The sequence below is a fragment of the Ambystoma mexicanum genome, chromosome 9 (genome assembly GCF_040938575.1).
Source record: "Ambystoma mexicanum isolate Mex_15411 chromosome 9, UKY_AmexF1_1, whole genome shotgun sequence".
NCBI classification, from domain to species: Eukaryota; Metazoa; Chordata; class Amphibia; order Caudata; family Ambystomatidae; genus Ambystoma; species Ambystoma mexicanum.
The window spans coordinates 1,198,822,410-1,198,845,233 of record NC_090931.1 but is presented as its reverse complement, the minus strand read 5'-3'; the positions used below and the strand labels follow the sequence as shown (position 1 = coordinate 1,198,845,233).

General features: G+C 45.4%; 1 protein-coding gene across 1 annotated transcript in view; it reads left to right on the top strand.

Moving 5' to 3' along the window:
• The window catches only part of THSD7B (thrombospondin type 1 domain containing 7B), a 2,969,219-nt gene that overhangs the window by 2,781,573 nt on the left and 164,822 nt on the right, over positions 1-22,824 (top strand). The window contains exon 22 of the mRNA XM_069616536.1: positions 14,028-14,187. Within this exon, the coding sequence (XP_069472637.1) occupies positions 14,028-14,187 (160 nt within the window). The remainder of the gene's footprint in view (positions 1-14,027; positions 14,188-22,824) is intronic.

The following is a 22,824-nucleotide window of genomic DNA, read 5'->3' as shown; positions in this document are numbered from 1 at the left end:
GCTGGGGTGCTGTGACACAGAGAGGATAGTGAGAGAGGACGCCTAACCGATCATATGAGATGCATACATGGCACTGCAGAGCTCTGGACAGCTCTGCCTTTCGCTTGAATATAGAGTGATTAAGGACCGATGGCTTGGGAAGATGCAGTGGGCCGAGCAGGGAAATAGAACAAGGATGTTAGTTGTCCTTTCTCTTCCTTTTTCTAGGGGTTGGGAGAGCTCATTACTGAAGAGCAGGTCATGAACGTTAGCACATCTTCAGACGCCACGGTGTACCTTGCCTGCCAGGCGTTACCGTTCTTATTTGCCATATATTTTTAGAAATACAATTTCTGAATGTTATTATTATACAATATATTATCATAGCGTTTCTCAGAATAAGAAAACATGTCTTCTGTGTGCCCCAATTGTGGCGTTATTGGCATTACTCCCATGACCCGCTAAATACGCGTAGTCAGACAAAATTGCCATTGAAAACTCTACCTTCGACTGAAAGGACAACACGATCCAATGCCCGTTGTGTTAAATAAAACCTGACTGAAAAATTATTCTAGTTGTACCCAAATTGATAGTTTCAATAAAGCATGTTAATGCCACAGCGAGATTGGAGAGTGGGTGCCGTGGCATCCAATCGTGTTCATTTCGATGGCAGACAACTGACACGCATTCTCAGTTTCCTTTCACCTCCGGTGGCAAGTGAAGACCACCAACGTACCCCCCTGATGCACCCTCCCTCCTTCTATAACACACACATTGTGTATCGGTGCATTATAAATACCCAATTAATTAAATTTAAATTAAAGCCCTGTCCCGTTCTCTCTCATTAGCTTCTTGTGCAGTCCCATTCCATGGGCCTCACTTCTGTACAAACAGAAAACCCCAATTCATGCTCCGTTCTTCAGCAACCTTTCCCTTCACACAGTGCCCGGGCAAAAACAGCAATACACTAGTAGTTAACCTATGTCTGACCAGTCTGCGTCCTTGGCATACTTAAAGCACCATTCATATACCAAAAACGGGAGCCAGCCACGGATTAGGCATCCTAATAGGCCCATCCCCAGCTTGTCTCCAGGTCCCAACAGGTGTTCTGTTGTTCTTGAAACATCTAAAAAGCTTGATCGTTGGTCCCATTGACCAATCAATTTGCAAAGACCCCAAGCTCACATAAACACAAAAAAGGACAGGGCAGGCCAGTTAGTGAAATGAGTCATCTCTGCCTGAAATGGTGCACAGTTTACATCACGTGACATTTACACGTGTGGGTGTTGAAGCCATGTGTGCGTGCAAAGCTGATACAATTTCCCGAGCCCCGTCCCGGCTGCTCCCCTTAGTTGTTTCTAACTGTGAACCTAACCTCTGAGCTACTTGGAGCGCAGGAGTTGAATAGACCTGGCAACCTGAATGGAGAGAGAAATGAGGTGCATAAAACAAGGGGGGGACCCGGGAGTCCCTCTGCCGGAGACGGACATTAGTCTCGGTTACGAGAGACTTACCTAGATTCTTTAGCTCACTAGCTTTCACAGAGGAGAAATATCTAAAACATATCAGTCTTTGTCATGCCCAGGGCAGTCCAGCACCGAAATACTAAGCATTTCTCCTCTGAACAAGAGTACCAACAGCAACCCCATATGCGTGTTTCGGTCTGGTTGGACCTCATCAGTAGGGTGGAGCTGTGCCTCTCCAAGAATAGTGTACAAGGGGTCCATGTCTGGATTACCCTAGTAACTTAGGGTGAGACCCAAAGTTACTTAAATATGCAAAAAACAAGGTGGGTCCTGGGAGTCCCTCTGCCAGACATAAGTTCTTGTTACGAGAGACTTACCCAGAGAGAAATGAGGTGCGCTGCTAAGCTCAGGCTGTCCGATGAGTGTGGGACTAAGTGCAGCCGCACATTCTTCACATGCCCAGAGCTGGCCCTGGGTCTTAACCAGTGCAATATGCTAGTAAGGACACAAATAGGGCCCCCTGCTGAGAGCGAGGCCTGGGGCATTTTGCCTCCCCCTGCGCCCTCCTCGTTATGGCCCTGCATTAAAGAAGGACATCATGTAATAGGACAACGATAAACCAAATTCCACTAAATAGTAAACTGAAGTATTTCTCAGATGTTAAACAACATTAATGTTTCTGGAAGAAAAGGTGGAGATACATAACTTTCAATGTGGCTATAGTCAGTACTAAACATAGATTTGAAGTAACGCTATTACTGCTGCATTTAAGGGTCCGCCAAATCATGAGCTTGGAGGATTTACCCACAGCTCAGAGCTGGGGGCAAATCCGCTGCGATTTTGCCAATTTTCGGTGCTATTACCACTGCTGTAATGCCGCCAGTGGTAACAGCGCCGAACATTCCCCATTGGGCCTAATGGGCAATGGGGAATTCCCGAATGTGCCCAATGGGGAATGGGAATTTACCGTTCCACCAAACCCGTGATCTGGCGCTAATACCACCGGGGGGTTTGGCGGTAACACTAATAGCCCCAGCGGTAATACCGCCGGGGTTACTGCCCGACTCGTGATGAGGCCCTTCTCTAACAAATCCTTGAAAAGACACACACTTTTAGTAGCACACATCTCCAGAGAAGAGCATATTCTGAAAATCTATCTTCCCTCAAAAACAAAGGCTGCTGTTCTGAGGGAGCAGAAAGCTGCTTCCACCTAGAAACACGCGCCTAGAAACACATGCGTACAGGTGCGTTATAAACGACATATCATATCACATGTGCTACCTACTCCCTATGGCACCCATGTCAATTGTCCACCTTCCTCTGCTTCACACCCTTCCTTCTCCTCCATTGCCAGCCCCATTGCCACGCAATTTTGCACCAGCACCCACCAATGAGCTTGCCTGCCATCATCCATGCCATTGGCCAGGCACCATCCTTTCAAGAAGAGTGAAAAGGAGCTTGCTCTAAAGTGGTCCTTCACATTTCCATGGTGGCCATCTTTTGTTTGGTAATGCTTTCCGTCCATAAAAAAAATGTGTTGCTCTGCGTCCCCTTATACAATACCACTACTACAATCCTGAGCGTATTGCCTGGGCGCTAATAGCATTAATAGGTGCCTTGTAAGGGCCGTATGTTGCTGGCAATTGCCCTAAGACCTTGGCGAGCACCTAGGCCTTGTGTCAAGGTATTACTTCAGGCTTTTGGGCCATAACCGGTCATGTAAGGTTCCCATGCTGGCCATTAACGCAGTGTCAAGAACCCACTGTGTCTGCATATTTCCCCTTCAGTCTCCCCATTACTGCTATTGAACCATTATAGTTGATGTTCCCAGATAGAAATGGAGAATCCGGGGCTAGTTTCAATTCCTCCGTTAATTCACAGCGATTGCAAATATACCCACCCCTCTTGTTGATACATACCAGTACTTAAACAGACTCTTTTCACTCACAAAACTGAAACATCTGACCTACCTAGAAAGATATAGGGGGTCATTACAAGGTGGGCGGTAAGGGATACCGGGCACCGGTAAGGAGACCGGTGCCGGTAATCCCTTACCACCCTATTCCAAGGTCCCTTGGCGGGGACCGTAAGGAACGTGTGGTCTGACCACACGTCCTTTACGGGTCGCGCTAAGGGACCAGGGCGCTAATAACGGGCTTGCAAGTCGCGAGCCCGTTATTAGCGCCCTCCCCATTCCCATTGAGCTCCATGGGGGCTCAAATGGGAATGGGGAATGGTCTGTTCAATGGGGACTTACCGGTCCCGCCAGGGTCAGACTACACCAGTAAGTCCCATTGAACGGGACCGGACACGGGCACGGTATAGGAGGCAGCTAGCTCCATGGCTACCACCCATCTTGGAATGAGGCCCATAGCATGATCCCAGAAACAACATAGAATAAGTGAATAGGCGAACAATAGTAATAGCATGGAATGAGAAAAGGTACATTTAGACACATTGCTAGATGATGGAGAGTATACATACATCATTTTGAAAGGATGCATGGAATTTGGCTAACGAAAAAGAATGCTTATAAAGATAGAAAATCATTGCATCTGCCAACGTAAGGAAACATGTATCCCCAGAAGCATCCTCAATCAGAACAATGAATGCTCGCTAGAACACTTTAAGAAGTTAAGACACCATGGGGTCTGATTTAGAAAAGCGTTTTTCAGTGTCAAAATCCCATTGAAAAGTGCCTTGTAAATCAGGCCCAAGACTGTCAAAGGAACTCCAAAATATGGATTGTCTTTGGGCGACCCTGTCAAAAGTGATTACATATATGTACAAATATGTACAATGCTAAAGGACAACTACACCCTTTTCAATGGAATGAGCTTAGCACGCACATTTCATCACACTTTGGCAAGGCAAGGAAAAAGAAAAAACGTCACAACTGTCAAACAGAATAAGGTATTTCTTTCAGTTAAATCCGACTTGTTTTTCAACAACACACCTCTTATATAGCATTATAATACTCCTACTAAATGGATCATTAAGCTTAAACAATAGGCAAATGTACCATGTCAACCAAACAACAAAAGTATGCATTGTTATTAAATATACATTATCAACTAAATAAATTTGTAGTTCCCACAAGTGAAGTCAGACAAGGCAGTAGCAAACATAGCAGATTACACATGAAGTCGAACATGAATTCTAATATGTTAAGGCGCGATATACACCATACTTAATACACATATTACAGGCTTTTCATGTTGATTGGGAAATCATTCATGAAGATTACAGTTCAGCCAACTGTCTATGCAATATGCTTACGTTTGCGAGAAGGTGAACACGCACAAATGAATGTCCAATTCAGCATGACTTAGTATGTGCTAACATGCCTCCTGTAATGTATTGCAAAGGGTTAAAATTAGATTATTTGTTACAGTTGGACAAAAGGAGCACATTTAAAATAATGTTGAGATCTGATCAAAATGCAATAAAATAATGATCTAGCATAAAAAAGAATCAGATATAAAAAAGCTATCTGTGAATATGATTATCATTATTATTATTATTATTATTATTATTATTATTATTATTATTATTGTATTTATTGAGTGTGGCCCTAGCTTCGAGAAGCAATGGAGTGCATTGCAATCATACGGGGAAGAACATAGTAAGGGAAGCAAAGAAACAAGGGAGTGGAGAACTACACAGGGGGTGGGACAGCAGGCAGTTTGATAGTAAGAGACCTAAAAGCAATCAGGAGTAAACATGGGGAACAGATCAGCATGTCTCTGGTAGCGTGGGGAGTGGAGATTGTGTGGACCTAAGTGTTATGGAGGAGCCATTCATTATAGAGGATGTTCTTGAGCTACTAACAGAATTCTTGAAGTAAGGGGGTGAGTCTGATGTTGATGGGGATGTGGTCCAGAGTCTTGGGGTGTAGAGAGAAAGGCTTGGCTTCTGGTTCTTGTTCTTATTATTCTGTTGACAGCTGTGTAAATGATGCAGCAGGATTTGAAGATGATACAGACTTGCATCGGACCCTGTGCAGTTCTATGAAGGTCGAGGTGAAGCGGTTTAATTTGCTGAGTCATTTGATGCAACGTACTGCAGAATGCAGGACACATCTCAGGGGTAACTGGATAGTCACCGGAAGGGGCCTTCCAATAGGGCATTGCCACCATCCAGATGGGAGAGGACCTAGGCTTAGACAGCAGTTCTGAAGTTGTTTTCTGGAATAAAGTACTTGATGTTCTGCTGCAGAGAAAGTTCATACAATGCCATGTGTGTCTTTCTTGCTAAATTGTGTTTGAAGAAGAGGTGCATGTCACTGTTGAACCCACGGGACATGGTGCAGGTGGCCAGCTGGGGTGTGAAATACTCAAGGTTCATAGCAAGGAACCAGGTCTAGATGTCAGGGCGTTTAGTGTTGTTGGTTAGCAGTAGGAATTCAGTTCAGTCTTCGAGGGGTTGAGTTTCAGGTCAATGTGAGACATGCCTTGAGCCTGTTGATGTCTTCGATGGAGGATATCTTGTGGTAGACCTGCGTTTCATCTACAAATTGGTGAATGTTGTGTCAAGCAGTTCCATGTAACGATTGAAGGTCACAGGGAGAGGATGGATCCTTGCTGGACTCCACAGGTGATGGGTAGAGTTGCTGATCTGGAGGAATCCATTTACGAACTGTTAGCAATTAGTAAGGTAGGATTTGCAGTAGCTGAGGACAATCTTGATGATCCCCATGTGGTGATGGATATTGTCGATGAGTGCCTGGTGGTATACTCAGTCAAATGCTGCTGAGTAGTCAAGGAGAACCAGGAGGCAAGGATGAACATCAACAAGGATTTTAAGGGCACCATCAATCACCTTGATGGTAGCCATTTCTGTGCTGGATTTGCCAGATTGGTAGGACTGAAGTAGGCTGCTAGCTTTGATGTGTTGGTGGAGTTGCATGGCTACTGATGTTTCAAGGGTCTTACCTAGAAAGGGAATATTGGTTATGGGGCGGTAGATGCTGAGGTCATCAGGGTCCAGTGCTGGCTTCTTGAGATGTGGGAGAAATTGACTTGTATTGAGGGTTGAATGGAAGGTGCCTTTAGTTAGGGAGCTGGTGATGATTGTCAGGTAAGGCAGGAGTGCTTCAGTCAGAAGGTTCTTAAGTATGGAGGCAGGGAGGATGTCATCTGCTTATGATGTCGACTTTAGGGATGCTAGGGTGGCAGTGCAGTCTTCTACACAGAGGGCCTCATCAGGAGCTGGATGGTATCCTGGGGTGGTATGTGCTCTGGGATATCGCCCAATTCTATTTGCTTTACCGCAACTCGGTCCGGCACAATTTGCGCCAGATCCCAAGTTGCAGTGTGGCCTTAATTCCAAATTCCCATTGGGTCAGTTGGACCCAATGGAGCTATCTCAGTGCTATTAGCACTGCGCTAATAGTGCTGAAAATGGCCAGGAAGGGGAGGATTTACCTCCACCAAAAAACTGGATCTAAACCTCCCACTTTCTGCCCAAACTCTGGATTGGGTGTAACGATAATGCGGAAGTAATAGCATTATCGCCAACATTTTTACCACTCCGCCCAACTCCTGGTGACCCCCAGAGGCTCTTGAAAGTTGTCCAGGTAGATTTGGTTTTGTGAGTTGGAATGTGTAATGTGCAACCACTTGTGGCTTTGGTGTTTTTGTTGGTGGATCCTGCTGATCTTGTTTATAAAGAAAGAGATGATGGTGGTGGATTTTTCGATAGACCGCAGTACGGGTGGGTGGGGCAGAGGGTTGATGCAGTGCTTGATGGTTTTGAAGAGGGCTCTGCTTTCATTGTTGGCCTTGGCTATGGTGATTCACTAGTAGCTGTCCTTGGCAATGGTGATCAGTTGTCTGCATGTAGCACAGAGTTACTTTAGCATGTCAAGGTCAGATGTGCTGCATGACTTCCCCCAAGGCTTTACTTAATTTCTGATGGTTTGCTTGCTGAATTTGAGTTCTTGTGTGTATCAGGGCGCGGAAGGTTTAGGATTGTAGGTTTGAGGGTGTGTTGTTTCACTGGCAGTGCATGGTGGTTGATGTTGCTTGTAAGGGTGATGTGGAGTTCTTAGTACGTGGGAGGATAGCTCAGGGGCAACATGCTCACCTTGGAAGCAAGACGGCACAGAGCACGACAGATTTGATCCCCTGGTCTACACTTAGAAACCTCTGGGTATTAAGCATGTTATAAATAACCTATCATAACCTATCAAGTGAGTCACAGTCCTGGTTTGTCAGAGGATACATCAACCCATGTGAAGTAGAGTTTGGTGAGGTCTTCCATGACTGTCTCGCCTGAGAATGTTCTTGATTGATCAAACGGCTTGCTTGTTGGGTTGCCTCTGGATTTGCTTGACTGGTGTGGTGTGACTAATTTCAGATGTGATCGCCAGATGGTCTGACCAGTCAAGCATCCTTTGATATTGCGATTGGAGAGCTGTGATGCAGGATGGGCAGGGTGGTGATGATGAGGTCGAGAATATTACCTTTCCTGTGAGTTTGGTCTTTTATTTACTGTGTGAAGTGAGTAGGAAGTGGAGATATTCCTTCACTGGATTGGCTGCTGGATTTCCAGGGAAATTTGAAGTTGCTGAGGAAGATGTTGTGTGCATGTGTGAGAGAAATGGTGGTTACCAAGCCATTGAACTCTTCGATGAAGGTGGTGTTGGGCTTGGCTGTTCTGTAGATGAGGTGAATAGTGCCTCTGTCTTTTGCGGAGAGCGGGAAGTGGCAGAAAGGTTTTCGAAAGATCCAATGATGGTGACATCCAGTTTGGTGCATTACCATGATGACTTGTGAATGATGGTGACGCCTCCACCGATCTTGTTTGGACAATCATGTTGTACAATTCTGTAGCTGTTAGGATGTGGGTGGAGGTGAATGTTATCCATTTCTCAGTAATGAAGATGGCATCCACATTATGTGTGCTGATGAGGTCATTTAAACTCAGGGTTAAAAATTCCTTTTCCCAACCAGACCAGCACACAATGGGCCTCATTCTAAGTGGGGCGGTAAGGGATACCGGGCACCGGTAAGGAGACCGGTCCCGGTAATCCCTTACCGCCCTACTACAAGGTCCCTTAGCGGGTCCCTCCTTTAACGCCTGGTCTGACCTGGCATTATGGACAGGACCCGTTAAGGGACCAGGGCGCAAATAACGGCCTTGACATACACGAGCCCGTTATTTGCACCCTCCTCATTCCCATTGAGCCCAATGGGGGCTCAAATGGGAATGGGGAATGGCATTTTCAATGTGGACTGACCGGTCCCACAAAGGTCAGGCTACACCGGTAAGTCCCCATTGAACTAGACAGGTGCGGGACCCGTTATTTGTGGCAGTCATGGCGCAAATAGCGCCATGACTACCACCAACCTCGGAATGAGGCCCAATGTGTTCCATCATGGACAAAGGCAATTTCCCTGTGGAATTATCACCATCCTCTCTAAGCTTCAATCGCAAAGACACTGACTAAGCAATGAGCACCGAAGCCTCCTCCTTAGTTGATTATCTTATATGTGTTCTTCAGTGCTCATGCCTTTTTTATAGAGGTATTTCAGGAGGTTTGGCCAGAGCAATTTATGAAGAAGCCTCTTTCAATTCTTCTAAAATAGTGTGGGATTTCTGTAAGTCAGATTGAATCTGGTGCATGCTGATGATGCAGAGGGAAAATTGCTCAATTTCATCGAATCGATTTTGCTGTTGCCATTGCGCTGAAATATGAAATTATAACCAGGCTTTGTAATATTGCCTCACATGGGCTACTGGGAATGCAATATCTGGTCCCGTAATCTTATGTCCCATCTCTAATCTTTCAATTTGAAAGTGTTTGATGCACTTGTTTTACTGTGGGTACTGCTAAATTTCTCCTCTTTATGGTCCAAAATAGATCGTCTCAATCAATGTTGTTTAATTTGTATTCTGGTGCTGTGACTTACAGGTTTAGTTTATGAGAGAGGTGCTTTAATTCAGTCAAATGATGTTGGAGCTTTTTCATCATTATATAAAATGTGTTGCTGTTGAGAGGAAACGAAATCAACAGTATTTACAAGAAGAAGAAGATATCGCTTTTAGGAGACGAAGAGTAAGATGAAGAGGCAAAAGATCAGAGATTGATTTCCAGTGTTACATAACAAAAGGAGTGGGTGTGTCTTTCCAGAAACAGCAGTTCTGAACTAAATCATAACGTGCATGTCTGCACACAATATATAAGCTATTGTGTTTTTACAAAGACATTTGTCTTTCTGTATGTATTTAAAGTGTGTGACAGTTAACCTATAACTTTCCACACTACTAATAAAGTACATATACGCTGATGTAACATACCTGCAATAAATACTTCACACATTTTTAAAGTGCCAACATATGATAAAAACACTTTGTGCCTGATTTACAAAAGCATTTTACAATGGCGAAATCCCATTGAAAAAGGCTTTATAAATCGTTCTTTGCTGGGATGGTATATACATCTGGGTGTAATGTGGATACTAAAAATATGCTCAATCTTTACACGTTCCTGCTAAAGTAAGTAAAGAGCTTTGAATTGGAAATATACCGAAAATGTTAGATCATAAACCCTCTGGAACACATAAAAAAACAAATGCCCTTGCTACCCCCCCAATTCCCTGGTAGCATTCCACTTTAGCCTCTGCTGCCAGGAAAATACGGTGATGTAAGATAGTAAAATGAAAAGTTTTTTAATCATTGGGAGTGTATCATGAATGTGGATGTTTTATTTCCATGCCAAACGTCCCTTGCGAGAAAAGCAGCGGGGGTGTGATTTCTTCCTACTAGATGGTCTTTTTAGGGACAATTGATATTGGTCACTTGCAGTTTTCAGTAATTCCCTGTTACAGATCTTTACCGTAATGTTATTTCCATAATATGCACCCTGGGAAGGACAATTGGCCAATCAGATTATTTGCCTGCTGTTCCAGCCACCCGAGGTCCTTCCCCGGGTGACACAATTTTTCTTTTATGTGGGGAGGAAACATGAGCCTCTCTCTTTTGCCTGCCCACTTCCACACCCCCAAAACAATCCCAACCCCTTCCCCATACCATCCCTCCATCTCTACTTACCTGCAGGACCAGAGCTTTATGCTCCAGTCCGCCACGCCCACCATGCCAGCCGCAACCATCAAAAAGGAAAAGAGACTTTGGGCCTCATTACGGGTCGGGCAGTCCGGAATTAACAGTGGCGGTAAACCCGCCACCACTGTTAATTCCTGACCGCCTGATCCCGAGTCCTGCAGGCGGGAGGTGATCTTCCCGCCAGGTCTGACCTGGTGGGTTGAACACCTCCCGCCTGCAGGCGGACGTGGAAACACCAGCACCATCACGAGATGGTGCCGGTGTTTACAGTTCCCCAGTCCCATTGAGTCCTATGGGACTCAATGGGAATGGGGATTTACACCATTCCGCCTCCGGGATTCCCAGGACACCAGGGTCGTAATGCCCTGGTATTTCCGGGAGTCACGGAGGCGGAATGGTAATACGAGTCTGGCGGTAACCAGGTGGTTTTACCACTGCGGTTACCACCGGACTCATAATGAGGCCCATAGTCTCTTTTCCCTACGGTGGCAGCCATCTTGGATTCATTTTTTTGTTTTCACTTCGATGATTGACATTACTTATGCCAGCCAATATCCAGAGGAAAAAAGGAAAAAGGAAAGCCATTTGCACACCATATGAACCCCAGGGTGTGAATGGCTTTCACACCCTGGTGGGGGGTGCAGATATGGGTAGTAACGGCCCACAGCCCTTGCAGAGGGCCCTTGCCTTTCTCAAGCCTACCATGGCTCTGGATTGTGGGCCATTTCCACCCATGTTTGCCCCCTGCTGGGGCCTGAAAGCCATATTGATGTTGTCTATAGTGGATTGTAGGATTTCATACCTCTACTTATCTTCACCAGGTTGTTACAAGCACATGCAATAATGTGCATATCCCTTGTTTGTTAAAGCATGCATCTAAACATGGGTAATTTGCAATTTTTCGCTTTTATTTAGGTCCTATTTGTAGACAATTATTAAACTTTGTGTAGGGTGGTGCACACTAATTTTACCGCAGGTGGTATAGTGGGTTGCCTAATGAACCAACAGAGTAAATCTCCTGGGCCACACAAATAATAGTCTAGCATATGTACTTATGCTATCATGTATTTTTTACATGCAGTTTGAAAATCTCATCTTAGTACACAACGTTCGGGGTGAAAATAATACATTCAATGTAACAAAATTGATGTGACATTTGCAACCATATGAAATGAAACCACAAGTTGTAACTTCACATTTTACATTGGAGTGAAAGCTTTCTCTATTTCTCAGACCAAGATAGAGAATCGAAAATGGTTCAACGCCACCGCTCTCCCCGCAATAAAGATATTTTCTCTCTTAGTAATTCTATTTAGACTTCACTGTTTGTCTGGAAACAGATAGCTGTCTGTAACCTTGAAAGACACTAGAGATCCTAGTAGGCTTACGTTGCTTTCAGTTTGCACTTAGAATATCTGCACCTTTCACATAGAAGGCAAAGACACATTGTGCTCATGTCACCTTGTTTATTTTAACCCACAATCCCACCTTCAAGCTAAGATAGGGATCCTGCTAATCAATTGCTTTATTCATTATAATTGCTTTTACAGGGCATTCTCACATAATTCAGCGATGAAAACTCATCTTAAATGGGAAGTCTTTGACAATCCCGGCAGCCTCTCCATCATTCAGGTCTGTGAAATCCACTGCCTGCTGGAGCAGCCCCTCCTTCTTCCACTGACATTGGCTGCAGTCTCCAAGCGCTCAGTTCTAAACACAGACAGCCAGCATCCAGCACCCCCTTAATTTCTCATTCTCAACACTTCTCCCTTCATTCATCCAACCTCAATATGCCAGCCCCTGACACTTCTCCTTCTCAGCCTTTTAAATCCACTTCTCTGCCATTCCCTTCTCTCTCCTATATCCAATATGGATTCCTTACCTCTTTTTCCCTCATTCCTCATAAATGGAGATGTCATGAATAATGTTTCTAAAAAATGGCAGCCATCTTTAGCACACACCCTAGTCATTTTCCAAGAGGCTAACACGTGCTCCTTCACAGTAACCTTTGTACAAGGTTCAGCTCAGTGGCCCCAGATGGGTATTTGGAACACTTTCTTTCTAATTTCCTCTGCTAGAAGCTATAAACAATGGGCATCATTACGACCCTGGTGGTAGAGTGATAACAGCACCGGTAGTGATGATAGCACCGTTATCACTCTACCACCACATTACGAGTTCTGTTCGCGGGGCCGCTCTGTACGCCTGGTCAGACGTGCAGAGCAGCACCCGCTAGCAGAACAGAATGGTAGCAATGGTCCAGTTATTAACAGGCCATTGTTACCATGTGCCCCATTATCATTTGAGCCCTATGTTGGCTCAAATGGGAATGGGGACATACCGGGTGCGGGTCCCGCGTATGGAAATGACCGGGCCCACAAAAGTCGGAATGGCCTGGTAATGCCCATATTTCGGGACCCGGACCCGAGTTTGGGGGTAGCCATGCCAGTAAAAATGGCATGGCTACCTCCAAACTCATAATGAGGCCCAGTGGCTGCTTTAGGCAGAATGATTCTGCATATTCCTCACATTCAGAGCTCCATGTCCACACTGAAAAACAGTATTAGTTTGTTCATTTTATTTTCCAAATAATCACAGCAGAGTAACTTCAATTTGCACCCATATTGTGCACAACAGCTAGCCCCATTGTATTTTCTAAAGATTATGTATATATATATATTAGTTGGGTTAGGGATTAGGGATTAATATGTTATAAGTTAGTGAAAGGTTGCATTTGTCAGTTGCTAAATCTACACTATGCTGCTATTTAACAATAAAATTTAAGTCGCCCCTTCTTTAGTTCACCCCAGTGCCTCACATCAATGTTAAGCCACACACACAATGTATGAAATACCATCATCATTTAGATGCTGGCACATACCTTCTTAGGAGTCTGAGGGGCTGATAACATTCTTGGCCTGGTTAAAATGCTGCACTACTTGTAATATACCACACTAATTGTTCCTACAGGAGCCAAACTGTGGATAATCAGATGTATACAATTGGTGCATGATTACACAGATCGTAACAGAGAAGTTATAAAAACAACAAAGTATTTATCATAAAGAGCTTTAAAAACTTTAATTTTCACTGATTTATTTATGTGTTTATTACACATTTTAATAAAGTGCGGTCAAGATGCAAAACTCATGTGAACGCTGCACAAGAAGAACATATAATCGCCATCTTCACACCCTGCAAAAAGAATCAATACAATTATGTAGTAAAATTGTCTGAAAAGGCCATGGATCTGACTGGTCTTTGTTCCAAGCAACTGTGTGTATTTCAATGTTTTATGATGTGGGGGGAATGTGATAGTTGTTTAAGAAAGTACTGCTATACAATTATTATGATGTGTATTCTGTAGCCTTTGCAGCTCAATGTTTACCTGGACACAAGGGCACTGTAAAGCTCGAGATAATGTCTGCATGTCTGCAACAAGAGCCATTAAAGCTCATAGCGTGTCTGCCACAACCAATGAATCTTACAGGTGCCATGTTTGTTCTCTCTTAGAGTGGTGAATGTGGAGATGGATTTCAGGCACGAAATATCACCTGCGTAGTACATGATGCCTCTTTCTCGGATACAACAAAACCAGTAGAAAATAAGCTCTGTGGGGATTTGCCATCCAAAGAGACTGCACTACAGACACCTTGTTATGTTCCTTGTCCAGGTAACCATTTCAATCAACTATGAATATTCACTTTAGGATCGAAAAAGAGATTGGGTACTATTTCATAAATGATCCTTAAAATGCATGGCTATGTGTTCAATATTCCACTTTTTGATTTGTATGCAATGAAGTGCATTTGTTTCATGTTTATTATGTCATTTGGCATATTAACATACAGATCATCAGTAACAAATGTTATGTTATATTATCGGGATAAGTACAATGTAACACTGTCCTTCTCATCAACTCTAGGTTCATCTAGCTCTAGGTTCAACTCCCCCTTCCCACTCTCCCTCCCTTGCTAACCCCACAGCCTCTGATATTAGTGACCAGGGCCCTTATGTGTCCTTCTGGGCCATGCCCCCCCCCCCAATAGCCTTCATCCTAAGCCAACTCGCAGCACTTGCTGTTGGGTACCCACTGGCCTCTGTTATCTCAAATGCCTGCATTTATTGATTTTTGCCAGTAGACCACTCTTCCAAGTGATCTTTGGCTGGAACTTAACAGTTGCTTGCAACTTACTCCCTGGCACTTCCAATTATGGCACTCCTAAGCACCTATCCCCCACCCCAACCCATATCTCTACATTTGCATGTTCTGAATGCTCACAAGGCCTAGTAGGACGGCTTCTTTCCTTCTTCATTGTTATTATAATTGCCTTTCATTCCCATGTCCCCTGCCCGTTGCCCTGTAGGTGCTTTGAAACACAATTTACTTGATGTATAAATAAAATAAAAACATTAATCGTGGATTTGAAATTGAAAATAGGTAAGAGGTGGTTAGAGTGGTGACAAAAGTCAAGATATTGTGATGAACTCTGGTGCATGGACAACCAGGAGCAACAGGCTACTGTGTGGATGTGTTCTATAGGTGGATTGTAATATTCCCAACACAGAGATATATGTATCCAGATGGGAGACCTGGGAGGTTTGGGAATCATCAGTGTGTTTTAGATGGTGCATTGGATTAGCAGTTGATTGGTGAGATGTAGATTTTCGACTATGTTGTGGTGGGCTGAGGGTTTTGTTTTAGCTGTTTTGTGTCAGTGAGTTGGTGAGCATGTGCTGAGTGAGGTGGATGAAATGTAAGGCTCTTGTTTAGGGTCTGTGCTCAGACATGGTAGACTAAGGTTTTTCCATGGATGTGTTTTACACTGTCTCATAGATTTGTCTACTGTCATATTCCCATTCCATGTATGAATAGCAAATTCTCTGGTGATGACAGTGGAGATTCACGAGAGGATATGACAATTTTGCCTGCTAGCTCAATTTGGAGGGTTGCCATGATTTCGAACATTCTGATGTGAGTATTTGGTTGTTGTGTTCTTTGTGATGTCTTCTTTGTTGAAAGGGTGTCAAGTTGTGCAATGGTTGACAGAATTGAGGCAGCCTGATGTAGTCTGTTTCCTTGGTTGGGTTGTGAATAGTTCTATGCTAGTATATTGAAGAGCCAGGTTTTCAACGGTTTTCTAAATATAAGGTGCCCTTCTGCTGTCCAGATTTCTTCCTGGGCAGGGTTTGATTACTTTTCTATCTCTGAGAATGGAGGAAGCTGTATCTCCATATGTGTTTTGTCATTGGTCCTAGATTTAATAAGAATGCTGGTGCTAAATTAGGGGGTCAATGGTGGTTGGAAGGGGGTGATTTTTGATTGTATAAAATCTCTCCTGTTCACTCACTGCCTCACGGATCTGTACTTGCAGAGATTGGTGTTCTTACATGCTTTATTTACTGCCTGAAGGAATTTGGAATTTATTCTACGCTCCCCTGCGCTGCCTGAAGGTTTTCTCGCTTCCATACTACACCTGGCTTTAATTAGCTTAGCCTAGCGAGCACCATGTGTGGGGGCAAGTGCTAGCCCAGCTTGGAGCGCATGCACGAGCAAGTTCTACGCTAGGTGCAATCAGCAGTCTGTGGACTTCGGTGGACGGATGCTTCACCGTAATACAGTAGGCTGATATTAAGTCCTTGAGCTTTTCTAACATGGTTGTGAATGACTATTGCTGTGGCTATGTCTAATAAGATGTCTATATACCAAACAAGAAGCAATGTACGAGGTAGGTCTAATCCTACTAGACGTGCAGACCCTCACAAAGCTATATTGGGGAAGGAGATAAGATCAATGTCCCTTTTGGGAGTGGTGATGACTAACAGGGTTGATAAGTAGAATAATTCCCAGGAGGGGAAGATCAGAGCATTCTTTCAGCCAGGGAGGCTGAATGAGGCTGTGATCAAGAACACACTGTCCTGTCAGGAAATTGAGCACACTGAGCTCTTATGTCAGACGGTTAATGAAAATTGGCCATTGGAGAATAGTCTGGATGTAAATCTGATAGATAATGATAATTTAATATTAAAGCTATTTCATAGCTTACAAAATTAGAAAGGCGATGACCCGCCTCCTGTGGTGTCAGAAGTAATGTCTACTAATTGTGGTAATGTAATAGTAGGAAGAGATTTGCAATCACCTGACTTACAAAGATTGATTTCATCCAGTTCTGACTCCACAATGGATTCCTCTGCTTGCCTGCCAGTGGTTTCTAGTGCATCAATTTGGGATAATGCTGCACTAGCTGCCATGTATGCACTAAATAAAATAGTGTTCGTTTTGTGCACTGACATTCTGAAGGAGCACAAGAATTGTGAGGCCATATTGACAGCTATTGATATTGCCCTGGCTGACCCGTTTCTCATTTCTCAGCTTTGATCATCCAACATTTATCAGACAATGTACTTGGATGTCTCAATGTAGTACCCGAGCAGGAGTGTGAGGATAATAATGACCCACAGAACAAGGACAAAAATGTTGACGCCAATGTATTACAACCCCTCCTGCCTTAACAACTACTCTGGCCGAAGTGGAGAGTGATCATGAACTAGCCAGTACGCAAGCTGAAAATAAAATTAAAGAGATGCAAGAGGTTGTGGACATGAAAGAATCAAGCAGCCCCCTTGCGCAATAAGAATTATAATCGCTTGCCTGCTAGGAGGATGGTCAAATTGGAGGATAAGGATAGTCAAGAATTTGCAGTTGAAACAAAGGACTCATTTACAAATGCAAGTACTGTTCTTGAACGCCCTCCTTTTGTGAAGGAAAATCCAAAAGCGTCCGGTAAGAGATGGTTAAAAACCCCAGCCATAAGTACATTGGGTGCGCTGGACGACTGGGTCCAGAGACTGCAACAAAAACAAATAAAATCAGTATTTACAACCGGTCGGCAAGAAAGGAATAGCTTACATGAAACATCTGATGCTTTTGAAGGCATGGATCGAGTTTCTTCAGAATCTACATGACTTAATGATGCCAATCTTGCCATTCTATCGGACCAGAGCTGTGGAGTTCTTGATGAACAACGTTCAAATAATAAACCACCTGCCCCTGTATGACCTTTGTGAATAACTGAAGTTTGGTTTTCTAGGATTGCTATAGGTATAGTGGGGATGCAGTGTGTTTTGGAGAGAATTTCTTTCTTCACTGGTAACCACTGAAGGCTTCTCAAGGCCTGGGTTATTTGTCCCCTCTGTTGATTCTTAGTAGAAGTCTTGCCAACCCTGTTTTGTATGGATTTACATTTCTTGGTGCAGTAGTTAGACATTCATAGGTATAGACTGTTTGGGTAATGTTGACAATATCAGTGAAATGATTTGAAATGAAATGAAATGATATTTTATTTATATCGCGCTACACAAGTGTTTCAGAGCATGACCAGGCAAAAAGGGAGGGGAACAAGGGAGAGAAAAAAGAGAAAGAACAGCGATCTTAATAGGGCCAGTGACATTTAAGAAAGCGCAAGTGCATGGGAAAGGAAAATGGGGGAAAAGTGCGAAGCAGAGGAGAGAAAAACAAATAAATATTAAATAGAATAAATAATAAACAAGGGCTTTAAACCATTGAAGTGCAGCCATCAAGTGGCAGGTGAAAGTTAGTCAGAAAGGTATATCTGATAAGTGCAGATGAAACGTGGGAGGGTGACTGTATGGGTACAGATACAGAACCCTAGTGCAGATGGTGGCCAGGAGGCAGTGCAGGAGGGTGGCAGGGTGAGCAGATACCTTGGCCCGAAAGAACAGAGGGTGGCCAGGTGCACAATGCCATGAGAAGAAACAGATCAACAGGGGAGAAGGGGGGCAAAGGCAGAGGCAAAGAGGAAGGTCTTGAGAAGTTTCCGGAATCGAAGATGTTTTTCCTTAAGTTTAAAGGTGGCCGGGAGGCTGTTCAAAAGGGAGGCACCAGCCGAAGACAGGGATCTACCCCCAGCTCATTCTTTTGCAAAACGACTAACCCTGAGGGAGTTAGAGGTAGAGGAGTGAAGGGCTTGAGAGGAGAGGTATTTACGGAGGGATAGTTGAAGCTATATTGGACCCAGGCCCCAGAAAGCCTTGTGGACAATGCAGAGGGTTTTAAATTTAATCCTTGCATCCACTGGGAGCCAATGAAGGGATTTCAAGGCTGGAGAGATATGATCCCAGGGCTTGAGGCCAAGGACAAGTCTCGCAGTCCTGTTCTGGATTAGCTGTAGAGGGCAGAGAGTGGAGGCAGGTAGATTTAGGAAGAGACTGTTACAGTAGCTGTGCCTCTCTGAGCAGAGTGAGCAGGGAGTCCACTTCTGGTTGCACAGCTTCACCTCACTGATGAGGCTCAACAAGGCTGAAACACGTGTATGGGGTTGCTGTTGGTACTCTTGTTCAGAGAGGAATTGCCATAGCATTTCGGTGCTGGACTGCCCATGTGGGCGGGACAAAGACTGATGTGCAAATGAATATTTGTCATCTGTGAAAGGTACAGTGAAAAAAAAGTGTGTGCTGCAAACTCTCATCTCAGAAAAGGTTATCATGCCATGTTCTGGAGAGGAGCGCCTGCTACATTTTTCAGAAATCAGGCTTAAACTCAAGCAGTGAAAAGATGTCAGCTCCCCGGGCTGCACTGCTCAGCGAAGCCAAGCAGGGCACAGAGGAGCCTCAAGCGGGCTCGAGCAAAGGCCTACAGCTGACGGCACTTGATCCAGTACTAGCTGAAATGTGGTCGGGCTTTGCCTCAGTCAACACCAAGCTGGACGGTCTAGTGTATAAAGTAGATAAAATGCAAGAACGCATTGAAAAGGAGAGCGAAAGGATATCCGAGGCAGAACAGTGTGTGGGAGCTCTGGAAGACAGCTCATGCAATCCAGGAGCTCCGCAGGGACATCAAATTGATAAAGGGGAAGAATGAAGATCTCGAGGCGAGGTCCTGGAGGAACAAACTCTGGGTGGTCGGAGTGCCGGAAACGATCCCCCAAAGAAACATGGAAACCTTCATGGAGGCATTCATAAAGGAGGTGTTTCAAGACCTGTATTTGTCATCCCAGTTCGTGGTGGAGAGGGTAGACCGAGTATCACAAATAGCTCCCAGGCCAGGTCAGAACCGTCACCCAATAATCACACGCCTGCTTAATTATGTGCAGAGCCAGGGAACTGGGTGATCTGATGTACGGAAACTCTAGGGTCTCGTTTTACCCAGACCTCACCCTGTCGGTGCAGAAGGCCCGCCTCTCCTTCCCGGTGGCTAAGAGACCCTTGCGAGACAGAGGGATACAGTATGCCATGCTATATCCATCGAAGCTGCGGGTCCAGCACGGCGGCCAGGCCCACTTCTTTACCGATCCCAGCACTGTACAGGACTTTATTGAATCCCTTCCGAAGAACCAAGCAGTGTCATAACTGGGCACCATGTGCAGGAGGAAAAAAACGGAGGGAGGTGCTTTGATACCAGGTCTTGGTGCCTGCAAGGACTTGGGCGACACAGGGATCCTGGCGCAGAACTTTAATGGCAGCCCAAAGGAGGTGGAACATGTATCTTAAAAAAAAAGAGATGTAATGAATCAGTCCTGCAGCGTTAAATGAGAATTGCATTTGCGACCCCCCCGTTGGAGACTAGGAGTTTAGCCGTCACTTGGGGCATGGTTTCTGGTGCCCCCGGGCGATGCTCCATGATGATCCAATGGTTCAAGGGTGGCAGGAGGGGGGTGCACCATTGCAACTTGTGGGTGGGCAGTGTGGGTGGGAGGTCTCAAGGGATGTTGGGAGTTGCAGGGGTAGGAGAAGGCCATAAGAGAAAGGCAAAGTTGAAGTTTTTGGTTGAAAATTATTCACACAGCATGACCATGGGCACTGGTGCACATGTCGCTCAAGGGTGGGGGGGAGAGTCTACGACACGCACACATACATCACAGGCGCAATGCCGATCAAAATCCTGAGCTGGGACTTGCAGGCTTGAACAACCCCCAGAAGTCCACACAAGGTTATCCAATATTGTGAGCATCATGGCGCTAAGGTGGTATTTTTGCAGGAGACACACTTGAGGGGCAGCACAAACGAGGGCATCACCAGGTCCTGGGGTAAGTTCCAGCATTATACGTCATAGTCAGCGTACTCTGCCGGAGTTATGATGTTGATACATAAGTCACTGGGCTTCCGTGTGGCTGAGTCAATTGCAGACCAAAATGGTAGGTTTGTTATTGTATCTGGTTTCTTGGGTAGCACAGTGCTGATGCTCATCAATATTTACGATCCCAATGTGGGCGACCTTGGATTCTTTGAAACTCTGCTTAGCATGGGCCAGAGGTTTCTGCACATGTGCCAAGTGTGGGCGGGCAACCTTAATGTAATACTTGACCCGTATAGGGATACGTCAGCCGACCCGTATAGGGATAGGTCAGCCGCATTCCAGAGCAGCTGAGGTAGTACTGGGGTGTATGCGGGATCTTGAATTGAGGGATGTCTGGAGGACACTGCACCCAGATGACAGGGAGTACTCGTTTCACTCATCCATGCATGGTACCTCCTCGAGGTTAGATTACATCCTAGCTGGGCCTCTCCTTGCTCACCAGACAATTGATTGCACCCTGCTTGCGAGGATGCTGTCTAACCACTCGACCCTCCTTTGGTCAATCAGCCAGGAAGAGGATAGAACGCAACGCCCCTTCTGGCGATTTAAATCAGCAGCCCTCTCTGATATGGTATTCAGGAGTGAAGTCCTTGAGCTGATCAGATCGTACTTTCTGGTGAACCTGGGCTCGGTCCAGTCGATAGGCATGACCTCGGGGGCTTTTAAGGTGGTGCTAAGAGGTGGCTGCCTTTCCCTAGAGCTGGGGGTGCTAAAAACCATTCACAGACAGCAGTCCGAGTCCGAAGCGTGGATTAAGGTATTGGAAAAACAAGTAGATGGGGGTAGGGAGCTCGAGCCTGTAGCTGCTTTGTGGGGGGAATTGGTTAAATTTCGGTACTTTGCAGAGAGAGAGAGAGAGAGACACAATTCTTGGCCCGCCTGGCCATGGGTATGGGGAGGAGGCAGGCCTGGCAGCTGCTTGGAATGATGGTTCGCTATGAGATCGGCAATACTGACATTGCAGCGTTAAGGACTACGGAGGGGGTGGTAGTGGTGAGACAAACTGAGATAGCAGACACATTTCGGAAAAACTACGAATCCCTCTACTCTTCCAAGAGGCCACCCATTGGAGCGGCCCTCGTAGATTATATCAGTGAGGCAGCCCTTCCGGTGCTGGGAGAGGAGGAGGCCCTGGGATTGGACTCCCCTATCACTGCTAAGGAAATCATTGGGGCAATGTGGGCTCTGCCCTCCTCCAAGGCACCTGGAACAGATGGCATCACAGCCGAGTTTTATAAGGAATTGGGTCTGGAGGTGGCCCGTTACATGCTTGAGGTATGGGAAGAGGGTATGGAGACAGGGAGCCTCCCCCAAACAATGTGGGAAGCTGTAATATCCCTAATCTTAAAGCCAGATAAAGACCCACTGAATTGCGTCTTGTACCGGCCGATATTGTTGTTAAACTTGGACACATAAATCTTTGCCATGATCCTAGCGGACAGGCTTCTCCCGCATATAGCGAGCATATTCCATGTGGATCAGTCAGGTTTTATACCCGGCAAATCGACCTCAGCGAACCTCCATAGGTTACTTGCAATACTAGCTCAGATTGACACCAAGCTGCAGGCGGCTGCAGTGTTGTTGGACATGGAAAAATCATTCGACTCCGTGGAGTCGGACTATTTGCTGGAGGTTCTGAAGCAGGTGGGCACCACCCCTACTTTCTCTCGGCGGTTAGGCTAATGTACAGCAGGTCCAGCGCTTGTATTGGAGTGGGGGGCATATGATCTCAACCCTTTGCATTGGGCCGCGGGACCAGGTAGGGCTTCCCGCTTTCGCCCCTGATCTTCGCTATTGCCATTGAGGTGCTGGTGGCGCGCTTATAAAAATTCCACAGAACGAGAGGCCTGGCCATGGTGGGGACCAGGGAACTGTTGTCACTGTATGTGGATGACGCAATTCTGTATCTCAGAGACCCGGCAACCAATCTGGGCCCGGTCTCACGAGAGGTGGTGGAGTTGGGGATGACTCAGGCTTAAGGCTGAACAAGGGGAAGTCCACCCTATTCCCTGTCAACGAGAGGACAATATGCCTACTTGACACCAATGGTTTTTGCTGTGAGCCCAGCAAGGTTGCATATCTGGGGGTGAGGATTAGCAGGACGGAGCATACACTGCTGGAAGACAATCATCTCCGCCACTTGCGTGTTCTGGGAGACAAAGTAGAGAGATGGTGTAGGTTCCCAATATCACTGTTGGGAAGGATAGCGGTGGC